Genomic DNA, 19,783 nt, shown 5'->3' with positions numbered 1-19,783 from the left:
GTTCACTTTCATTAGGGTTGGCAATTAAGTTTGTCATGGTTTACCAAAATTTCTCAAAGATTTTAGTTTGTGAAGAAAACGAAAAACTTAACTGGATTTATTTTTTGGGGAAAATTGTAAGTTAATTGTCCTCTAGAATTTTTTTGAGAAATTTGTTTTTCTCATCTATTGGAGGGACGGACGGATGGATGTGTATATGTATAAAAGGGACTTTTCAGCCTAATCCTCTTAGACAGCCCTCGACCAGTAGTCCTTTTATTCCTTTTTTTTTAATTCGTTAAAACTTTTAAACCCATTTGACTGGTTGATTTAATGTATACATTTAAGAGGGCCTTCAATCCGTAGTTCTTTTATTCCTCGATTTTTATTTATTTTAATTACTTAAAACTTTTAAACCCTCTTTTGACTAGTTGGTTTAATGTATACATTTATTACCTTTCATTATTGTCTATAAATGTGTACAGTTAAATTTGGAATATTTGAAAATGTTACTAAAAGTATAAAGTAAACAACAATATTTTTGACACTCAGTATAGCAACTCTAACCCAAAAAAAAAAAATTGTTCTACCAAAAGTAGGGTAGGTACATGTTAGTTGAAAATTGGTTATGAAGGAAAGAAATAGATACGCCATAAATGAATTATACAATAAGCAAGGAAAATATCCATTAATAAAGTCTAAATGACCAAATAAAAAAACTTGATTAGGGAAAATATATTTTATTATTGAATTATTTTAATTACCAATAGAATGTAAACGAAAGACCGCGTAGTTGAATTAGAAAGTTAGGGTTCATATGGATAAGCAAAACTTTATCCACATTTCAAGCCTAATATTTATGAAAATAAATGATCAGGAAACAAAAATAATTTTTCACGCTATGGCCCTATTTGATAAAACCAATTTAGCACTTAAATTTAATGAGTTCAGATGTTAATATGTTCAAATGTGTTTGATAACCAAAGATTAAATATCTTAATTAATTAACTGGCCCTCAATTATTTAAGCAAAACTTACTCAAAACAATAGGTGATAAGTTGTTCACTTATCACTTATTGCAAAATACGGTCAAATATTAATATTTTAGTACTCAACAATTCAATAACTTAACAGTTTAAAATTTTAGATTTCGATTTTATCAAATGCACCATATATATATATTAAAAAGGGCTTTTAGCTAAATCCCATTGCTTTTTTATGCCTTTTGATTAATTCCATTCTTTTTTATGCCTTTTTTAATCCCATTATTTTTTTATTGGATATAAGTGTATGCAGTTATTACCTCTTAATGTTTTCTGTACTTCTATAGTGTTTTAATGGTAAATAAAAAAGGAAACAACAATACTAAAGGCATTAATAAAAACATTGGAGATTACTATATTCAAACAAAATACTTTGGACCATTCTTAAAATAATACTGGTACACCACTTTTAATGGTAAATAATTATAGCCAATAATACTGTGATAAGATAAAAGAATTTGTTATTATTTTTCTTGGTATTTAATAAGTATAGAGTACTTTAACATGTTCATTTTTTTCAAAGTTTTAGATTTCTAATTTTGAACTTTATAATCTAACACAACCTCTAAATTCAATAAATAATAGTTTTTAATGATTATTTTCACTTAAAATAGACTCATTATAAAAGAAAATGTAAATATGAATTTAAATAAACAAAGTGCATTTGGATGATTGTTTTTAGAAAATATTCTCTCTAAATATTTTCTGAAAACCATCTCCAGATGATTGTTAAAAAAAAAGGTAGAATTTCACAAAATTTGAAATCCAAATTCAATTTTCCTCTAGATTCTGATATTAGTTTCTGATTTTGGTAAAAAAAAAGCTTGAAAAATGATCAAATGAATCATGAATAATGAAAAGAGGAGCAAAGATAGGGCTTGGACATTGAGTGAGGGTGACTTGTGGCCATGGAGAAGTTGGCTGCGAGATAGAGGGGATGAGTGATAGGATGGAGAATAAAAGGGCCATTGGGTAGACGGGAGATAGGGGCATTGAGTGAGGACGGGAAGGGAGAGGTGGGCCTTGTTGGGCTGGAAAAAGGATTGTAGGGATAGGGAAAGGTGATGGTGTAGGAAGAATGGATGGTAGCAAAGGGAAATAGATAGGTAGTAGGGAGAAGAGAGGTAGGTCAGTGGGTTAGGGTTACCGGATGGGAGGAGTGGTGGAGAAAGAAAGGAGAGAGAGGGTGAAATTGTGTATTTTTGGTATTTCTTTTTGTGTTTAAATTTTTTTTTGTTGTTCTCAATTCATTGGGTGTTTAAAATAATATTTTGATAAAAATTGACACTAAAATGATGCCTTTTTAACTTTAAAGCCTTTTCTTTTCATACAACTTTTTAAAAATAATCTAGGATTATTATTTTAATTTAAAATTAAACTCGTGCATAGTATGGGGTAGAATGCGAGTTTACATATTATTCTTCTAATATTGGCACTAACTTGTGATTCCTATATTATCATTGATTTGTAATAATCTATGTGTTGAAAAGGTTGTAATTGGTGGTGCCGCCATGAAAGGATTTAATTGGATAGGAAATTTAAGTTGAAGGACTAAATTAGGCTAAAACAAAGTTGAGGGATGAAATTGGCATAATTGAAAAAGTTGAAGACCAATTTTTCCTTTCAGTTATTTCATGCTTACTTTTCTTTTCATAATCTACTTAGTCATGAATTTGCTTTTTTTTTCCTTCTACATTTTATGATAAACATTGAGCAAATTTTTTTTTTGAGATTCTTAACAACATTCAAATGAGAATTCTATACAAATTCTAATTTACTGCTATCAATTATTGCTATGCATTAGCATGGCCAATGATACTGGTTGATTTATTTGTTGGATCTTTAATCTAACATTGGGCTTATATATGAATAATTATGCGTTGTAAATTATCAAATAAGAATAAATTCAATTAAAGTGATAAATTGTGGTTTGGGTTTTAATATATCTAATAGGATGTGAGCTTCTAATGTGTAGAGATTTAAGGTAATTTCTATTTTCATGATGGATTGAAATAGAAAAATCAAAAGATAACAGGGAAGTTATCTATAAGGTAGGGTTGTGGTTCTCGGATCACATGTATTCTTTTGTCATATACTTTAGTATTACAAAATAATTCTTTCTCGGTATTCCCATCATCAAAAAAGATACCAGAGAAAAACTAAAAAGCTCTCTCAAAAGATCAAAGATTACATGATTTGGAAGGCCGCCTCAAATTCCAAGGATTCAAGTAACAATCAATCAATATGAATCCAAGTACACTTTCGAGATTTTACTGTTAATTTATTTCTCAGTAATCATCATAAAGTATTACGGGTTTAGCAGGTAAAGATTTTCACCAAAGGTTAATTTTAGTCAACCATTAATAAGTGGTATCAGAACAGGATATGGTTGATTATTGGGAAATAATTTGAATTTAGTAATTTATGATCTTCAGAGTAATTATAGGGTTTGCAATTATGCTCTCTTTGCTAGTATCTCCGTTTGTTTTGGATCCATTTGATCTAATGTTTTCTGGATTTTGGATGAAGTATATAAGAAAAATGAAGTCAATATGTACACGGCTTTCATGCCTTATGTATCAAGACATGAAGTTAACTTTTATGTCTTAGTGTTTTTTGGACTATATGCATGTTTGCTAGTCTTATGTTTTTCAAGTTTTATGTACATGGCTTGCTTTCTTGATTATTAAAGCTGTGGGTGTATCTTCAGAGTTATAAGATCACGAATATTAATTTAGTTAACACTTGGATTCTTTGACTTGTGTCCTTGTTAATTATTAGTTAATATGCATATATTTGTGTTAAAGAAATTAGAATTTCTCTAGATTGAGTAAACCTTAATAAAGTTAAATAAGACGCTCAAGTCTTATAAAGTCCTCAAGGTTGCCCTGCTAAGTATATAGTTTTATAAGATATTTATAGATTTGAAGAAGGTTCCGAGTTTAACTAATAGATTTTTGGGTCGAGTTGTGAGTATGGATCTTTGATCCAATAAGTCTTGACCCAATTAATTGGTTTGACTAGATTTGACCGGTTTGACTTGTTTGACAGAGTCTAATTGCCTTGACCAGATTTGCCAGATTTGATTATTTTGACCATGTTTGACTAGAATTGACTAAAGTTAACTTTGATCTAAAATTTTGTGTTATTTTAAATTTGAATATTGGTATAATTATATATTTTGAAATAAATTAATTGAAACAACATGTCACCAAGGTGACCTCTCTTGTGGAAATTAATTTGTTTTAAAATAACTAATTATATACTTGTAACTTTATCACCAATTGAAAGGGAGGTCAATGTTTAATAGATTGCATGTGCATTTGTGGTAATAAACGCGTGTTGATTATTCAAATATTACATGTGAAATATAAATTAGTCCAAAGGAAAATTTTTTTTTTACCATGTTCTTATTTTCAGTGTTTACTACTGCACCAAAATATCATTTAGAAATTAATATTTTTGTCTAGAGACAAAATATTAATGGAATATTGGTATCTTGAAATGGTGTTACCTTTATTTGAATTTATTATTGTTTTGGTTTATGTGAGTTTGTTTTAATTATTGTGAATGATCATGTAAATATAACTACCGATATTGGAATCATGGATCTCGACGTTGCGTTAAGGGATAATTTTCCTCCATCTTTTACAGATAAAAGTACCTCTGCTGATAAAAGGGATAAGAAAAGGTGGAAGAGATCAAATCACATGTTTCTAATGATCATGAGAAAGACTATTCTGAAAGCATTCGGAAGCATAATGTTTGAAATGACAACAACAGTTAAGATGTTCTTTTAGGACATTACAAAGAGGTTTGTCAAGAATAAAAAGGTTGAAATAATTACATTCTTGACAGACCTAATTTCAATGAGATATAGTGGTGCAGGTAATATCAGGGAGTACATTATGAAAATATCTCATCTTGCTTCTAAATTGAGTGCACTTAACCTAACACTCTCTTAGAAATTACTAGTGCATCTAGTCTCGATATACTTTCCTACACAGTTTTGCCAATTTAAGGTGAGTTACAACTGTCAAAAAGAAATTTGGTCTCGAAATGAGCTCATCTCATACTATGTAGAGGAAGAAAAAAGGTTGAAATAAGATAAGACAAAAAGTGCTTATCTGACCTCAACCCACTAATAATAAAGACAAGGAATGCAAAAGGAAGAATGCTAAGAAAGCTACATATGCGACACCACAAAAGAAATAACAAAAGGAATTGGTTGAATCAAGAAAAAATGGTTGTTTCTTCTGTGGAGTTGAAAGGCATAAGAAGAAACATTGCACCAACTATCATGATTAGTGTGCTAAGAAAGGTATTCTTCTTAATTTGCTTTGTTCTAAGGTTGATTTAATTTGAATATCTAGACAAATGAATTCCTAAACCGGAGGATACTTGGACTTGATCTTCCCCCTCATCATGAGATGAGGGAGAATGCCTTGGTCTATAGCCTGCATCCCCAGACATTGTTCGAGCTTGAGGGACTCCAACTTCCATTCACTCATCCAGTATACTTTCTCACCCTCAAAAAACACCACGGCATTCATACAAGTCGGGCAATTCCAGAGGGCAACTGGAGGCAGTGTCAAAACCTAGTACCAGTCATCAACAACGGGGTTCAAATAGGTTGGAAAAAGAGCTTTGTTTTCCGTCCCCGCAATAACAACAACAACTACAACAATCTGCAGTGGCGTCTAGATGAATACATGACAATGAATGATGGGGACTACATTATTGTATGCGGAATCAAGTGCACATTTGTTCCAGCTGCTGAAGATTGATTGGATATTCTTGTCTTGTTTTTGCTTTAAATCTAGTAACTTTCATTTTGTAGTTTTGGAGTTTTCTGTTTAGTACGTTCTGCTTGTCTCCAAGAATCTTAGTGGGGAAAAAGGAGATTTGTTCTACTCTGATGAAATCCTCCCAGCTGTTGGTTTCATATATATGAACATATTCATTTCTAAAAAAAAAAAAGAATATCTAGACATATATGGTGGACAGATTTTTATACAACATCTCACATCAATGTATCTATGCATGGTTGCCTAAGTTACCAAAAGCCTAGTAATAGTCAAAGATATATCTACGTGGGTAATGGCAACATAATTTAAATTGAGGCAATAGAAGTTTTTAAATTATTATTAAAAATCGGATATTATTTGAATTTTAATGAAATATTTATTGTACTGCCTTTTCAATAGAATTGAGACAAATTCAATTTTTCTTGTTCATTTGAAAATGAAAAGTTTAGATTTCATGATTTAAAATTGGTTGGTTCTAATTCTTTATTATATTATGATAATCTATATTTAATTAATACAATTACTTCATCTAATGAATCCCTACATTTGAATACTAGAGGTGTAAAGAGAAAATTAATAATTGAGAATTTAGTTGCATTATGGCACAAGAGATTAGGTCATATATTCAAACGTAGAATAAAAAGGCTTGTATCAAATGAAAATCTTGACCCGTTAAATTTTGCAAAGTTTGATGATAGTATTAATTATATAAAGGGGAAACAAACCAATTAAAGAAAATTTGAAACCAACAGGACTTTAGAAGCCTTAGAACTTATACATATGGACTTTTGTTGGCCATTCCCTACAACTGTTTGGAATTGTCAATAATATTTTATAACGTTCATAAATAATTTTCAAGATATGCTACATGTGTCTCAATTATGAAAAGTCATAGTCACTGGACGTATTAAAAAATTTTAAACCTGAAATTGAGAACCAACTCAATAAAAAAAAAATCAAAAGTGTCAGATCTGATCATATGGGTGAGTACTATGGCAGATATAACGGTTTAGGTAAACAATGTCCAAGACTGTTTGCTGAATATTTAGAGGAATGCGGCATCATCCCACATTATATTATGTGGGGTTCCCCCATTGTGAATGGTATTGCTGAAAAATGAAATAGGCTACTTAAGGATATTGTGAGGAGTATGGTTTATCATTCTGCTTTGCCACAGTCACTCGAGTTAGAAGTACTTAAAACTGCAACGTATATTCTTAACAGACTTCCAACTAAGATAACTACCAAAATCCCTTATGAGTTTTGGATTAAAAAAATTTTAATTTGAAATATTTACATATTTGGGAATGTCCAAAAGAGGCAAGACTTTATAGGTTAAATCAAAAGCAACTAGAGTTAAGGACGATAAGTTGTTATTTTATTGGATATTTTGAAAGATCCAAGAGTTATAAAGCTTATGATCCCATATCTAATTTAATTTTCAAAACAGAAAATGCTTGATTCTTTGAGGATGTTGAGTTTGGCGAAAAAGATATAATTAGACACCTTGTATTTGAAGAGTAATATATTAATATTCCTATGGGTGCTATTGATTTTGTTTGGAACCCTATTTCTGATCTTGTTCATGATGCAATAGATCAAGATAATGTCGGGGAACCTCCCACTCAATGAATTGTTCCAAAAGAACAAATTTTACCACCTTAAGAACCAATGCCATTAAAAAAATGCATTAGAGAAAATGAGAAGTACAATGCCAGATGATTACATTTCTCGAAGAACACGAGGATGACACTGAAATGATGAAAGATGATCCAATCAACTTCCCTCAAGTTATGAAAAGTTCAAACTCTCAAAAGTGAATCGATACCATGAATAAAAAGATCAAGTTTATAAAAGACAATGATGTCTAGAATCTTGTTCCATTGTCAGAAGGAGTGAAATTTATTGGTTGTAAATGGATATTTAAGGTCAAGAAGAATTTGAATGGCAATGTGAAAAGGTACAAAGCTCATCTTGTCGCAAAAGTTAGAAGGCATCGACTATAAAAAGACTTTCTTTTCAATTTCTTCAAATGATTCTTTTAGGACTATAATGATATTAGTGATGTATTTCAATCTTGGGTTACGTCAGATGGATATAAAAACAATGTTTTTTAATGGTAACATTGATAAGACAATCTATACGGTGCAGCCAAAAATTTTGTACCAAGAGATTTAAAAAATATGGTTTGCAAACTTAAAAAATCTATTTATGACTTCAAACAAGCATTTCGATAATGGTGTTTTAAGTTTCATCAAGTAATCATCTTATTCGATTTTGAGATGAATTTGGTCGATAAGTGTATATACCATAATTCTGTGGGAGCAAATATATTTTCTAGTATTGTATGTTGATGATATTTTGCTCGTGAGCAATAATATAGACTTATTGCATGAAACCAAAAGATTTTAGTTAAGAATTTTAAGATGAAAGATTTTGGTGACGCGTCTTTTGCGCTAAGCACACAGATACACAGGAATTGCTCTCGAGGTATTTTTGGAATATCATAAAAGAGCCATATTGAAAAGATCCTCAAAAAATATGGCATGCAAAATTGCAAATCAGGTGACACCTTTGTGGTTAAGAGACACAAGTTTAGTTCCAATCAGTGTCATAAGAATGTTTTGGAGGGAAAAGAAATGCAAAAGATTCCTTATGCGTCAGCAATAGAGAGTCTAATATATGTTCAGGTCTATACACATCTGAATATTGTATACATTATTGGATGTCGGGTAGATATTTAAACAATTCAAGATTAGACCATTGGAAAGCAACCAAATGGATATTGCAGTATTTATAAAAAACAAAAGACTACATGTTCACATATCGGATGTCAGATGAACTCGAAATCATTAGGTATACTAATTCCAATTATATTGGATGTTAAGATAGTATGAAATCAACATCAAACTATATCTACTTATTGGCTAGGGATGTCATATCTTGGAAGAGTGCTAACCAGTCTCTTATAGTCTCTTCTATTATGGTAATAGAGTTCATAACTTACTATGTAGTGTCCAATCATGGAATTTCGATGCAAAATTTTGTTACAAGATTACATGTGATAGATGGTATTGAAAAATCACTCAAATTATTTTGTAACAATAAGTCAGCAACTCAAAATTCTAATAATAATAGGAGATCAACAAAATCGAAATATATAAACATCAAGTTCCTGACTCTTAAAAAAAAATTCAGAATGAATAGTTGTCTATAGAACATATTGGAACAATCTCCGTAATTGCGAATCCGCTTACGAAAAGATTGAAATCCAAAATATTTTATGAGTACACTGCTCATGTCATTAAATGATATTTAGTTTTAATTGGAATTTGTTAGTCTAAATGCCTTTACGACATTGATTTTTTAGTTATTAATGTTTTAAAGATATTTTTTGCATAATTAAAGTTTTGGTTTATTCACACTCTGATTTTTTTTTTTTTTTGGTATGGTTTGATCTTACAAGAGTTTAAGGTGGATGGATCAGTTAGAAAAGCCACTTTGATCCTATATTGGTGTAACAAAGGCTGCTTTGCAATGCATTGATCCTATGTTATTGAATTGGTTGTAGATACATTTTGATAATGACAGCAAAATTGAATTCATACGGTTATTTTGTAAAACATAATTATAAAATTACACATATAGTCCAAATAAGAGATTGTTGGATCTTTAATCCAACATTGAATTTATATGTAAATAATTATACATTATAAACTATTAATAAGATTAAATTCAATTAAAGTGATCCATTGTAATTTTGATTTTAATGTATCTAATAGGATATGAGTTTTTAATGTGTAGAGATTTAAGGGTAATTTGTATTTTTATGATGGGTTGAAATAGAAATATCAAAAGATAATAGGAAAATTATTTATAAGTAGAATTATGGTCTCCATATCACGTGTATTCTTTTGTAATATCACATAATAGTTCTTCCTCGATATTCTATCGTCAAAAAAAATATCAAAGAGAAACTAAAACACTTTCTCAAAGGATTATATGTTGAACTGGAAGGTCATTCCAAAATCCAAGGATTCAAGTAACAATCAGTCACTATAAATCCAAATACATCCTCAAGATTTTGCTGTTAATTTATTTTTGGGTAAAATACAAAAGAAGCCCCATGTGGTAAATTTAATACACAGAAAAACCCCCCATGGTTTCAAAATATACAACACGACCCGTCATGCTTTGAATTAAATTGTAAAGGTGACGGAATCCGTTAAACTTAACGGAAATGGACAAAATGACCAAAATGCCCTGATATAATTAAGTAAAAGACAGCTCAAAAAATCATTTGTTTTATTCTCTAAATAGAGAGAATTGAGGGTTAAGGGGTAGAATAGGTATATTTGATAAAAATTAGGTATAAAAAGTTTTTTTAGGTTCCAATAAGTCATTTCCGTTAAATTTTACGGATTCCATCACCTTTATAATTTAGTTCAAAGCATGAGGTGTCGTGTTGTATATTTTGAAACTATAGGGCGCTTTTCTATATATTAGACTTACCACGGGGTTTTTTTTTATCCTTTATTTTTTAGTAATCACCATTAAGTATTCTGGACTTAATAGGACTTAATTTTAATCAACCATTAACACTATTGCCCAAGAATTAGTGGTGAAACAATAGGGTCTATGATTTGCTTTGGTGCATTCATTAGAGTAACTGGATTCCCTTTCTTTCGTCAACCGGTTAATTTGAATATTTAGTATAAAAACTACCCTGGTTGACTGTAGAACAAACACCGTAATATTATACTGCTCCATTGTTGAAATTGTAACTTTTTATTATTAAAATTATTATTCTAATACATGACCAAATATATATATATATATATATATATATAAGAAGAAAATCTGGAGTAATGAACATCAAATTTACACAACTTACAAAGTCCTCACCAGAAATTAAAGCAGAAACAGCGACTGGAGATTGTAAGGCCCTGTTATGTTGGGAGGCCCTCCCCACATCGCCTCCGCAGACTGCAAGTTGGCCGCTTCAGTCCGATGAATAGCGTCGAAAAATAAATAATCTTTGGGATTATCACATAGCTCGTATTCTTTCATTCCTCTCTTTCCTCCGCAGCTAAAATATCCTCGGAATGGGCCGCTACCACAGCATGCACTCTTCACTTCCTTAAAACCTTTTTTAAGTAACCAACGAATAAAATGTTACTCTACTACCTTTGCTAATTGTCAGCAGTATTATACTACTATTTTAAAGAAGATCTAGTCCCATAATAAGAGAAAATAATGATATTAGAAGTAGCAATTTAGGAATTGGAGATGTGAGGATCTAGCTCCTCTTCCTTCCCCCCCCCCCCCTTCATTTCTCACAATACAGATTTGGATGTAAGACATCTGTGTCTCTTCGACTTCTCTTCCAGTTACTCTCTTCTCCACTTTTTACATTACACATTTGGATTTCACTGACTAATGAAATATGTGTCATGCATCCAATTTCTATTGTGGTAAATGAAGAGGAGAGTAATTGGAAGAGGAGTCGAATCTTGATTCTGGATCGAGAAGCATGGTTTCATTTTTGGGATTGAAAAAAATGATTAGTTAAACTCACAATGGTTAAATAATTAATTATCTCCAAAACATACGGTATTTTTTAAGAGTACGAACATGAAGATAATTTATACTTTAATACATAGGCTCCGTTTGGATTAGCTCCTTTTAGGGGTGTTTTGAAAAAATTTTACTATAGCAGTGTATATGAAAAATTTTTATTATAAAAATTTTTTGAAATATTTGATATATTATATGGATGAGATATTTTTTGAATTATTGTATACTACTGTAGCATTGTATTTGAAAAACTTGTTTTTTGAAAAAATGGCCAATCTTTATATTTTAAAGACATTTATTTATTATCATTTTTTAATTAGAAATAGAGATGCCACTAATTCTGAAGACATTTCTCTGCTTCTAATATGAAAGATTGTAGTACTTGAGAATTTTCCCCATCATTCGTGAAAGTGTTCAAGAACATACCGAATTTGGAAGGATTTTGAATTGTCGCGATGGAAGCTGTGAAGACGTCAAAATACGAGTACTTAAAATCTTTGAGCCGTTTTTGTAGCAACTGGAGTTTTTGGGAAAGCAATACGTTGTGTAATTTAGCCAAAGCTGTGACCTGTTCCACGCACTCTCCATTTCCTCCAGCGGCCACAAATTTAAAATCCCGAATTTTCTTCCACCTTCCCTGTGAATTTTCTGTGAGTCAATTAACAATGGGATTAGATACATGGATATTAAACACACTATGCCAAAAGGCAACATATAGGGAAGGGGCGAGAAGGGAAAAAAAATGTAGAAATGGGAATCACAAATTGTATTTTACTTCATTTCGGGTAGATTAGTAATTTTATATTTTGTTACACTATTTCTTAACTTAGTTACACCAGATTCGAACTTTTATTATTCCATTTTCGACCCAATTACATCGAAGGGTAAATTTGTCAAAAATGAAACTTATGAAGCCCCATCCACATATTTGAGATGGTTTGTGATGTACTTCAATGCGAGAAACATAAACACTTAACCATTGGTATAACGAAGTTTCAGTTACGGCACTAAAAAGTTTAGGTAGTTTCAGTTTCGATCATTACCATAGGTTAGAATAGGCCCTCGACAACTTGCGATCCTTTTTTAGAGGAAATGGCACTATCAACTAAGCCAATATGTGTTGGCTAAGGAAATTCCAATATTAGCAATAAAGAGTTGACAAAGTTGAAAGAGAAAATAGTCGAGAAGGTTTTGATCTAGTGATTAAGGTTGAAATTTTGTAACTTAGAGATTCTGAATTCTTAAACCCCACAATTTTCCTGCTAAAAAAATTTTTAGAAAAAAAAAGGTTGAAAAAGAAAGAAAATCGGAATATTACCTGAACCACCGATGTAATGTTGCCAACCACAATTGCTACATAATCTTGTGGTGCATACAACTTAAATATACTGGAATTATTAGTCAACGGGCTCAAGTAATCATTACTACCAATGCTAAACAAGTATACAGCATTTTTCACCACTCGTCTTGTTGCTCTTTTACCTATGTTCAACCTCAAATGTTTCTTAGCTTTCCTAAAGCTCTTGAATTGCATTTTAAGGTCGATCACCTGAAAAATGACATGAAAAACTGACCTCTTAGCAATTAGCTGTGACTAAAATATTGGAATTAATTGCTCATAATCACATGTTAATACGTACCAATCCGGTATTAGTTTCAGCAAGAGCACCAGCACCGCCAGATGCAAAGTTCACGCCATTAGTCAAGAATTCATGATATCCAGTTTGCAGGTATGGTGGAATTAGAGATAATTTTGCAAATTCAGCTGCAAAAAAGTCACTACTAGCTTTAAATATATTTTAAAGATTAATCTTTTAAACACCGCCATTATAAAAGTTTTCTCTTTAAGCACTAACAGATATAGATGCATAACGAATCAAGTATCAAATACTCTATCTGCACAGGCTTTAGCACGTAAGATTAATTTGTAAACATATAGATTTTTGCAAGAAAGCGCTCTTACCTATAAAATCAGGGATAATGCGGCCATCAGTGAACCTCCCGGTTGGGAGCTTAAAAAATGTTTCTCCATAAGGCGGAAAATTTGCCTGGAAAGTAGTGGTTGTCTTAATGAAGTCATTGTTTCCAGGATCAAAAAGTGAATCACCAAAGACAAAGAGGGCAACAGGGGCTTTAGGATAAAGGCCAGGAAGGCAATTAGAGGGGATTGTAAGACTTGCAAGGAAGAATAATGCTACAAAGTGAAGTTGGATGTACGAATTTGCCATGTTTTATAACACTTGTATCTATTTTCTTTGGCGATCTTGATGCCCAGTGTCAATTATATATTTCTTCATGGGCAAGTCAATTCATAGATTAGGCAAATTGCTCAATAGTTTTTGAAGTGCCAGTTGGATTGGAATCTTCTACTGGACCTGGCTACTAGGAGAAATTGAACAACCATCTGCATAATTGCTGGCAAGTACAATAGGAAATTTAGAAATGTTATAGATTGCTGAGATTATATTAGTAATTAACTAGGTGAATAATCAACGTTAAGCATTTAATTGAAAAAGTCAGCCTCTTATTAAGCCGCCAGAAGAAATAAAGAAATGTTCAAGTTAAGCACCACAAGTTAAGACCTTCATTGATGATTGATCTAACCGGGGTATTGGAAAAAATTAATGCAGAAGTCAATACATTTGGTACTCCCTTGTTTTTTTTCTACCTTTTGTAAATAAAGAAGGATTAATTACATCTACCTGTCTTGAGGTTTGGCCAAACTATCTGCCCAAACCCCGAGGTTTAGTCAAATAACAGATACCCCGTTTAAGAAACTTCTGTTACATATCTTGGACAGAATTAGTGAAATGATTGGATGCCCAGAACACTTATGAGCTGCATCAGTGCATTTTAAAAACTGAAAAAAGTAAATTTTCAAATTACACAGCTATCTGTTTTGGAGATAAAAGGCTACAAAGGCATTCCTGCGCCCCTTTGTCAGTATATTACATCAGATGCATGTTCACACACACACTTTCTGATAAACTAGTCTCTCCATGGTTTAGAACCTTACCTCTGATTCTCATCATTCCACTCCAAAAAAACTGAAAAATCTTCTCTAAAGCATATCCAGAGTCCGCTACAATAGGTGCAACGAGCAAGGCTCATTTGCAATTCTATTCCATTTTTTTTTTGACAAAAAGCAAATTTCATTAACGGATTATTGGAAGTTGTCTAATAAAATTTGATTTACATGGTAGGTTCATGAGTAAAAGATTATGTCCTACATTGGTCTGAGAGATAGAGAAAGGGCGATTAATATGCAAGTAAAGGACCGAAACCTAATGGCTTAAGTTTTTGGGTCAGAATTGAGTTCCTGACTTACATATTGAACTCTTTGATGGACTCTTTCGAATGTTTCTCCCTATCAAATTGGTATCAAAGTTTTATGTTGTGTGACTGGACTATTCATGGGCAAGTGAATTCTTCTAGGAGTTACACCAGTAAAAATTCTCTTCTTGATGGTGGACCGAAGTGCCAAAGTGTTAAGAATTCATGAGTAAGGGATTATGTCCCACATTGGTCCGAGAGATAGAGAAAGGACAGTTAATATCTAAGTAAAGATTTGAAACCTAATGGCTTAAACTTTTGGATTAGAGTTGGGTTCCTGACTTACATATTACACTCTTTGGTAAGCTCTCTCAAGGTGTTTCTCCCAATCATTACATCTCTGCCACATTAAACATGCATTTAAAATAACAAATCTACAATTTAATAACTGATCCAGTAGATTTGAATGATTTTGAACAAATCTGAAAAATACAAGAAAATTTCAAATTGCCTTTTAATAAGATATATCGCTGCAACTCCCTTCTGTACATGTTCCAATCAACACATTTGCTAATCAAATGGCTTTAAACTTTAATAACAATGATCAGATCTGTTGAGATAGACCCAAGATCCCAAGACATTCTAGATTTGACAACCAGATTTGAAGTAAATTCGAATCAAACAAAAAAATGAAGATAAAATCCATTTGGATTAGCTGTTTTTGGGGGTGTTTTTAAAAAATTTTACTATAACAGAGTTTTTAGAGTATATTTTGGGATATTTTTAGAAAATATTTTGGAATATTTAAGAGCAGAAGATTTTTAGAATATATTTTGGGATATTTTTTAAATATTAAAAAAATTTAGATTACTTTTTAAAGTACTTTTTTAAAATTTTTATAATATTTAAAAAATTGATGAATCCAAACAGAGGAGCAATATAAAATTCTCACTATAAACTCCTAGGAGAAACAACGGGTCTCACTAAAAAAGCTTAGCAAAGACATTATTGAAAAACATCCTAAAATAAAATCCATGGAATGGTCTCCCTCCGAAGAAGAAGGATTTCTGAGAAGATGAGAAGAAGTAGAGAGCAGTTGGAAGAACGAAGAGGTAAAGAAAAGTTTGCACTTCTGTTTTATAAACTAAAGAAATCATTTGTGCTGCGACATATCACTGACAAAGCAGCTTCATTAATTAGATTCACGAAGTTCTCCTAATGAAGAAATTCATCAGTTTCACATTCCCAGTCCTCCTATTTGAAAAGTTCCATCAATTTCACCTTTTTTTAAATCCTACTCCACTCTTTTTTATACTCCTTTAAAAATGCATAATAATCATTTATGTTATGAAATAATGATAAGATGTGGATGTCCGTTGATATTCTCTAGATGTGGCTGTCCGTTGATATTCTCAAGAAGGATTACAAGATGAAGATGTCCGTTTGCATTCTCAAGATGATAGTCACATGTATTCTCCCTAGATTCATTGGTACATTGGATGAACTCATTTATGGATGTACTTGATGTACTAAATTCATGTATTAGTGTATTTAATAGGGTTCATGTACCTTTGATCTTGGATCACCTATATATAGGGGTGAATCCTACTTCATTTGTAACCTTGTAACCTTGAGACTTGGAAGTACTTTGATCAGTAAATATAATAATTCTATCTCTCTCTTTTCTCACTCTACTATTTCAATCCCTACTTTGGGAGTTTATTTTATTAGTTTCACAACACGTTATCAGCACGAGTCTCTACCTTGAGTTAAGGAGCACGGGTCTCTACTTTGAGTGAAGGAAAGGTGCGAAGCAAAAGTGAAGCACGAGACAAGATTCCGCCCAAACAACTTTTGACTACTTATCAAGGTAAAATTCTTTTCTACGAATCTATTGCATAGTCTTATGGCTAATCTCACAAAACAAGAGTTCATACCTCTTGATATTTCTGGAAAAAATTATTTATCGTGGGTTTTGGATGTTGAAATTCATCTTGAGGCAATGGGTCTTGGTAATACTATTGTTGATGAGAATGATGCCTCAAACCAAGACCGTGCTAAGGCCATGATTTTCCTTCGTCGTCATTTAGATGAAGGACTAAAAGTAGAGTATCTTACTGTCAAAGATCCTCTTGTCCTTTGGCGAGATTTGAAAGAAAGATTCGACCACCTGAAGTTGGTCGTTCTTCCAAAGGCCCGATATGATTGGCTCCACTTACGACTACAAGATTTCAAATCTGTCAACGAATATAATTCAGCCATGTTCAGAATTACTTCTCAATTATCATTGTGTGGCGAAAAAGTCACTGATGAAAATATGTTAGAGAAAACATTCTCTACTTTTCATGTCTCTAATATGCTCCTGCAGCAGCAATATAGAGAGAGAGGATTTAAAAAATATTCTGAACTTATTGCATGTCTTCTGTTGGCTGAACAAAATAATGAATTATTGCTGAAAAATCATGAGTCCCGACCAACTGGTGCAAGTCCATTCCCTGAAGCGAATGGGACTCAATTTCAAAATTCTGGTCGAGGTCGTGGACGTGGCCGTAGAGGTGGCCGTGGAAGAAGCCGTGGACGTGGCCGTGGCCGTGGACGTGATCGTAGTAGATTTGTGCCTCGTGAAAATTATAGCCGTGGCAAGCAACAAAATATTTCTCAAGAGAGAGAAAATGACTACGATCCGAAAGAAGGAGAAAAGAAAGTTTATGAAGAAAAATGCTACCGATGTGGTATGGAAGGTCACTGGTCCCGTACCTGTCGTACGGCTGAACATCTTGTTGACCTCTATCAAGCATCATTGAAAAAGAAGGACAAAGATGTCGAGACAAATTTTATCGACCAAAAGAATGCTTATGATGATGATGATGCTGACATGACACACCTGGATATTGCCGATTTCTTTGAGCATCCTGAAGATGCAAAATGATCATATATTTAATATTTGTCTAGATGTTTGATATGTTGTTAGTCTTGCAGGATTGTCATTACTTTGGTATGTTGTTTGATATGTTGTTAGTTTTATCAATTTACTTTGCATAATGTCTATTCTCGCATCTTTTATCAATATTTAGTTTCATTTATTTTCTTCCTGAAGAAGAAATGGATGCCAAATATTTGGGATCTATATAATGGTGATGATAACATTTGTCTCATTAATAGTGCTTCTACGCACACTATATTGAAAAATAAAAGATATTTTTCTTCTTTGGAGATGGGAGAGACAAATTTAATACCATCAGTGGTAGTGCAAAATTAATTGAGGGCTCTGGAAGAGTCACTCTATTTTTCCTGAAGGAACCAAAATTGTCGTAAATAATGCACTACTCTCTCCCAACACTCGAAGAAATTTATTAAAGATATCCGTCGAGATGGATATCAAATTGAGACACTGAATGAGATAATAATAAAAATCAAGTCAGATGAAAGTTGATTATATCATATTAATCATTCGAGGGTGTAATGGTTATCGATATAGTTATCTTTATTCTCATTTGATTTATAATCATCACATGCAGTAAACCAGAAGTTTACTGATCCCAATGAATATATGATTTGGCAAAAGTGAGAATATTTGAATGTCGACAAGTATTTATACATACCCCCTTTATATTATACATGGCTCCAAAAGAAATTTATGTCGGATATGCATCACCTTTTACGATTAAATCTATTGATGAGTGATCTATCCCGACATTAGGGGGAGGAAAAGATCAACCGAAAGGAAATCATCTGAACAATTGGATTTCCTCGATCCTCATACAAAACAATGTGAACTAGAAGTTCAAGAAATTCTTCATTTGAAGAAAATTATATTTATCGACTCCAGAAGAGTTATTAAATCAACTATTCCTGCAGGAAATACTCTTGTTAAAATTGATGTCCCTGAAGGACATGTACAAGTGCTACAAATAAAGGCCGGCCTACCTATATAAGGTATACATTGATTTCAAATATCTCCGGAGATTAAATAAATGTCATGACAAAATTTAACCTCCTGAAGAGGTCGCTCCTGAAGAGCCAGCTCCCGAAGAGCCAGCTCCTGAAGAGAATGAAATTATAGAAAAGTTAATTGGAGCCTAATGAAATGTAGCACTTGATATTATAGAAGTTGATAAGGATCATGAATCTAGATCGGTTGATGAATGTCGGCATAGAAATGATTGACCAAAATGAAAAGGCCAATACAATCTGAATTAGATTCACTGGCTAAAAGAAATGTTTTTGGACCTGTAGTCCAAACGCCTGAAGGTGTCAAGCCAGTTGGATATAAATGGATTTTTGTGAGAAAAAGGAATGAAAAGAATGAAATAGTGAGATATAAAACAAGACTTGTAGCCCAAGGCTTTTCACAAAGGTCTGGATTTGATTATGATGAAACGTATTCACCTGTAATGGATACGATCACATTTAGATATCTTGTGAGTATTGCAGTGCATGAAAAACTTGATATGCGTCTGATGGACGTTGTCACTGCTTATTTGTATAAGAATCTTGACAATAATATTTACATGAGAATCCCTGAAGGATTCAATATGCCTGAAGCATGTAAATCAAATCCTAGAGATATGTATTCTATTAGAATACAAAAGTCTTTGTATGGGCTCAAGCAATCTGGACGTATGTGGTATAACCACCTCAATGAATACTTAACTAAAGAAGGTTATATCAATGACCCAATATGTCCATGTGTTTTTATCAAGAAAAAAGGGTCAAATTTTGTGATTATTGCGATATATGTTGATAATCTCAATTTGATTGGAACTCCTGAAGAGATCCAAAAGGCTGTCGAATATTTGAAGAAGAATTTGAGATCAAAGATTTTGGAAAGACAAAATTCTGTCTTGGTTTACTAATTGAGCATTCACCAAACTACTTATACCCAGAAGGTATTAAAGCGGTTCCGTATGGATAAAGCACATACATTAAGTACCCCAATGGTCGTCAGATCATTGGATCCTAATAAGGATCCCTTTAAGCCACAAGAGGAACATGAAGAGATATTTGGTCCTGAAGTACCATATCTCAGTGCATTTGGTGCGCTTATTATCTTACTAATTGTACAAGACCAGATATATCAGTTGCTGTGAATTTATTAGCAAG

General features: G+C 32.3%; 1 protein-coding gene and 1 pseudogene across 1 annotated transcript; one reads left to right on the top strand and one right to left on the bottom strand.

Moving 5' to 3' along the window:
- Nucleotides 1-10,741: 10,741 nt before the first annotated feature.
- On the bottom strand, nt 10,742-13,635 carry LOC113766455 (annotated as a pseudogene).
- A 3,047-nt stretch (nt 13,636-16,682) lies between these two features.
- LOC113766454 lies at nt 16,683-17,609 on the top strand. Its single transcript, XM_027310648.1, has one exon. It carries the CDS (start codon nt 16,683-16,685, stop codon nt 17,607-17,609), a length of 927 nt encoding a protein of 308 aa, XP_027166449.1.
- The last annotated feature ends 2,174 nt before the right edge of the window (nt 17,610-19,783 follow it).

The sequence above is a fragment of the Coffea eugenioides genome, chromosome 3 (assembly GCF_003713205.1).
Source record: "Coffea eugenioides isolate CCC68of chromosome 3, Ceug_1.0, whole genome shotgun sequence".
Taxonomy (NCBI): Eukaryota; Viridiplantae; Streptophyta; class Magnoliopsida; order Gentianales; family Rubiaceae; genus Coffea; species Coffea eugenioides.
Note: the sequence above shows the minus strand (reverse complement) of the source record. Positions and strands in the feature narration are given on the sequence as shown.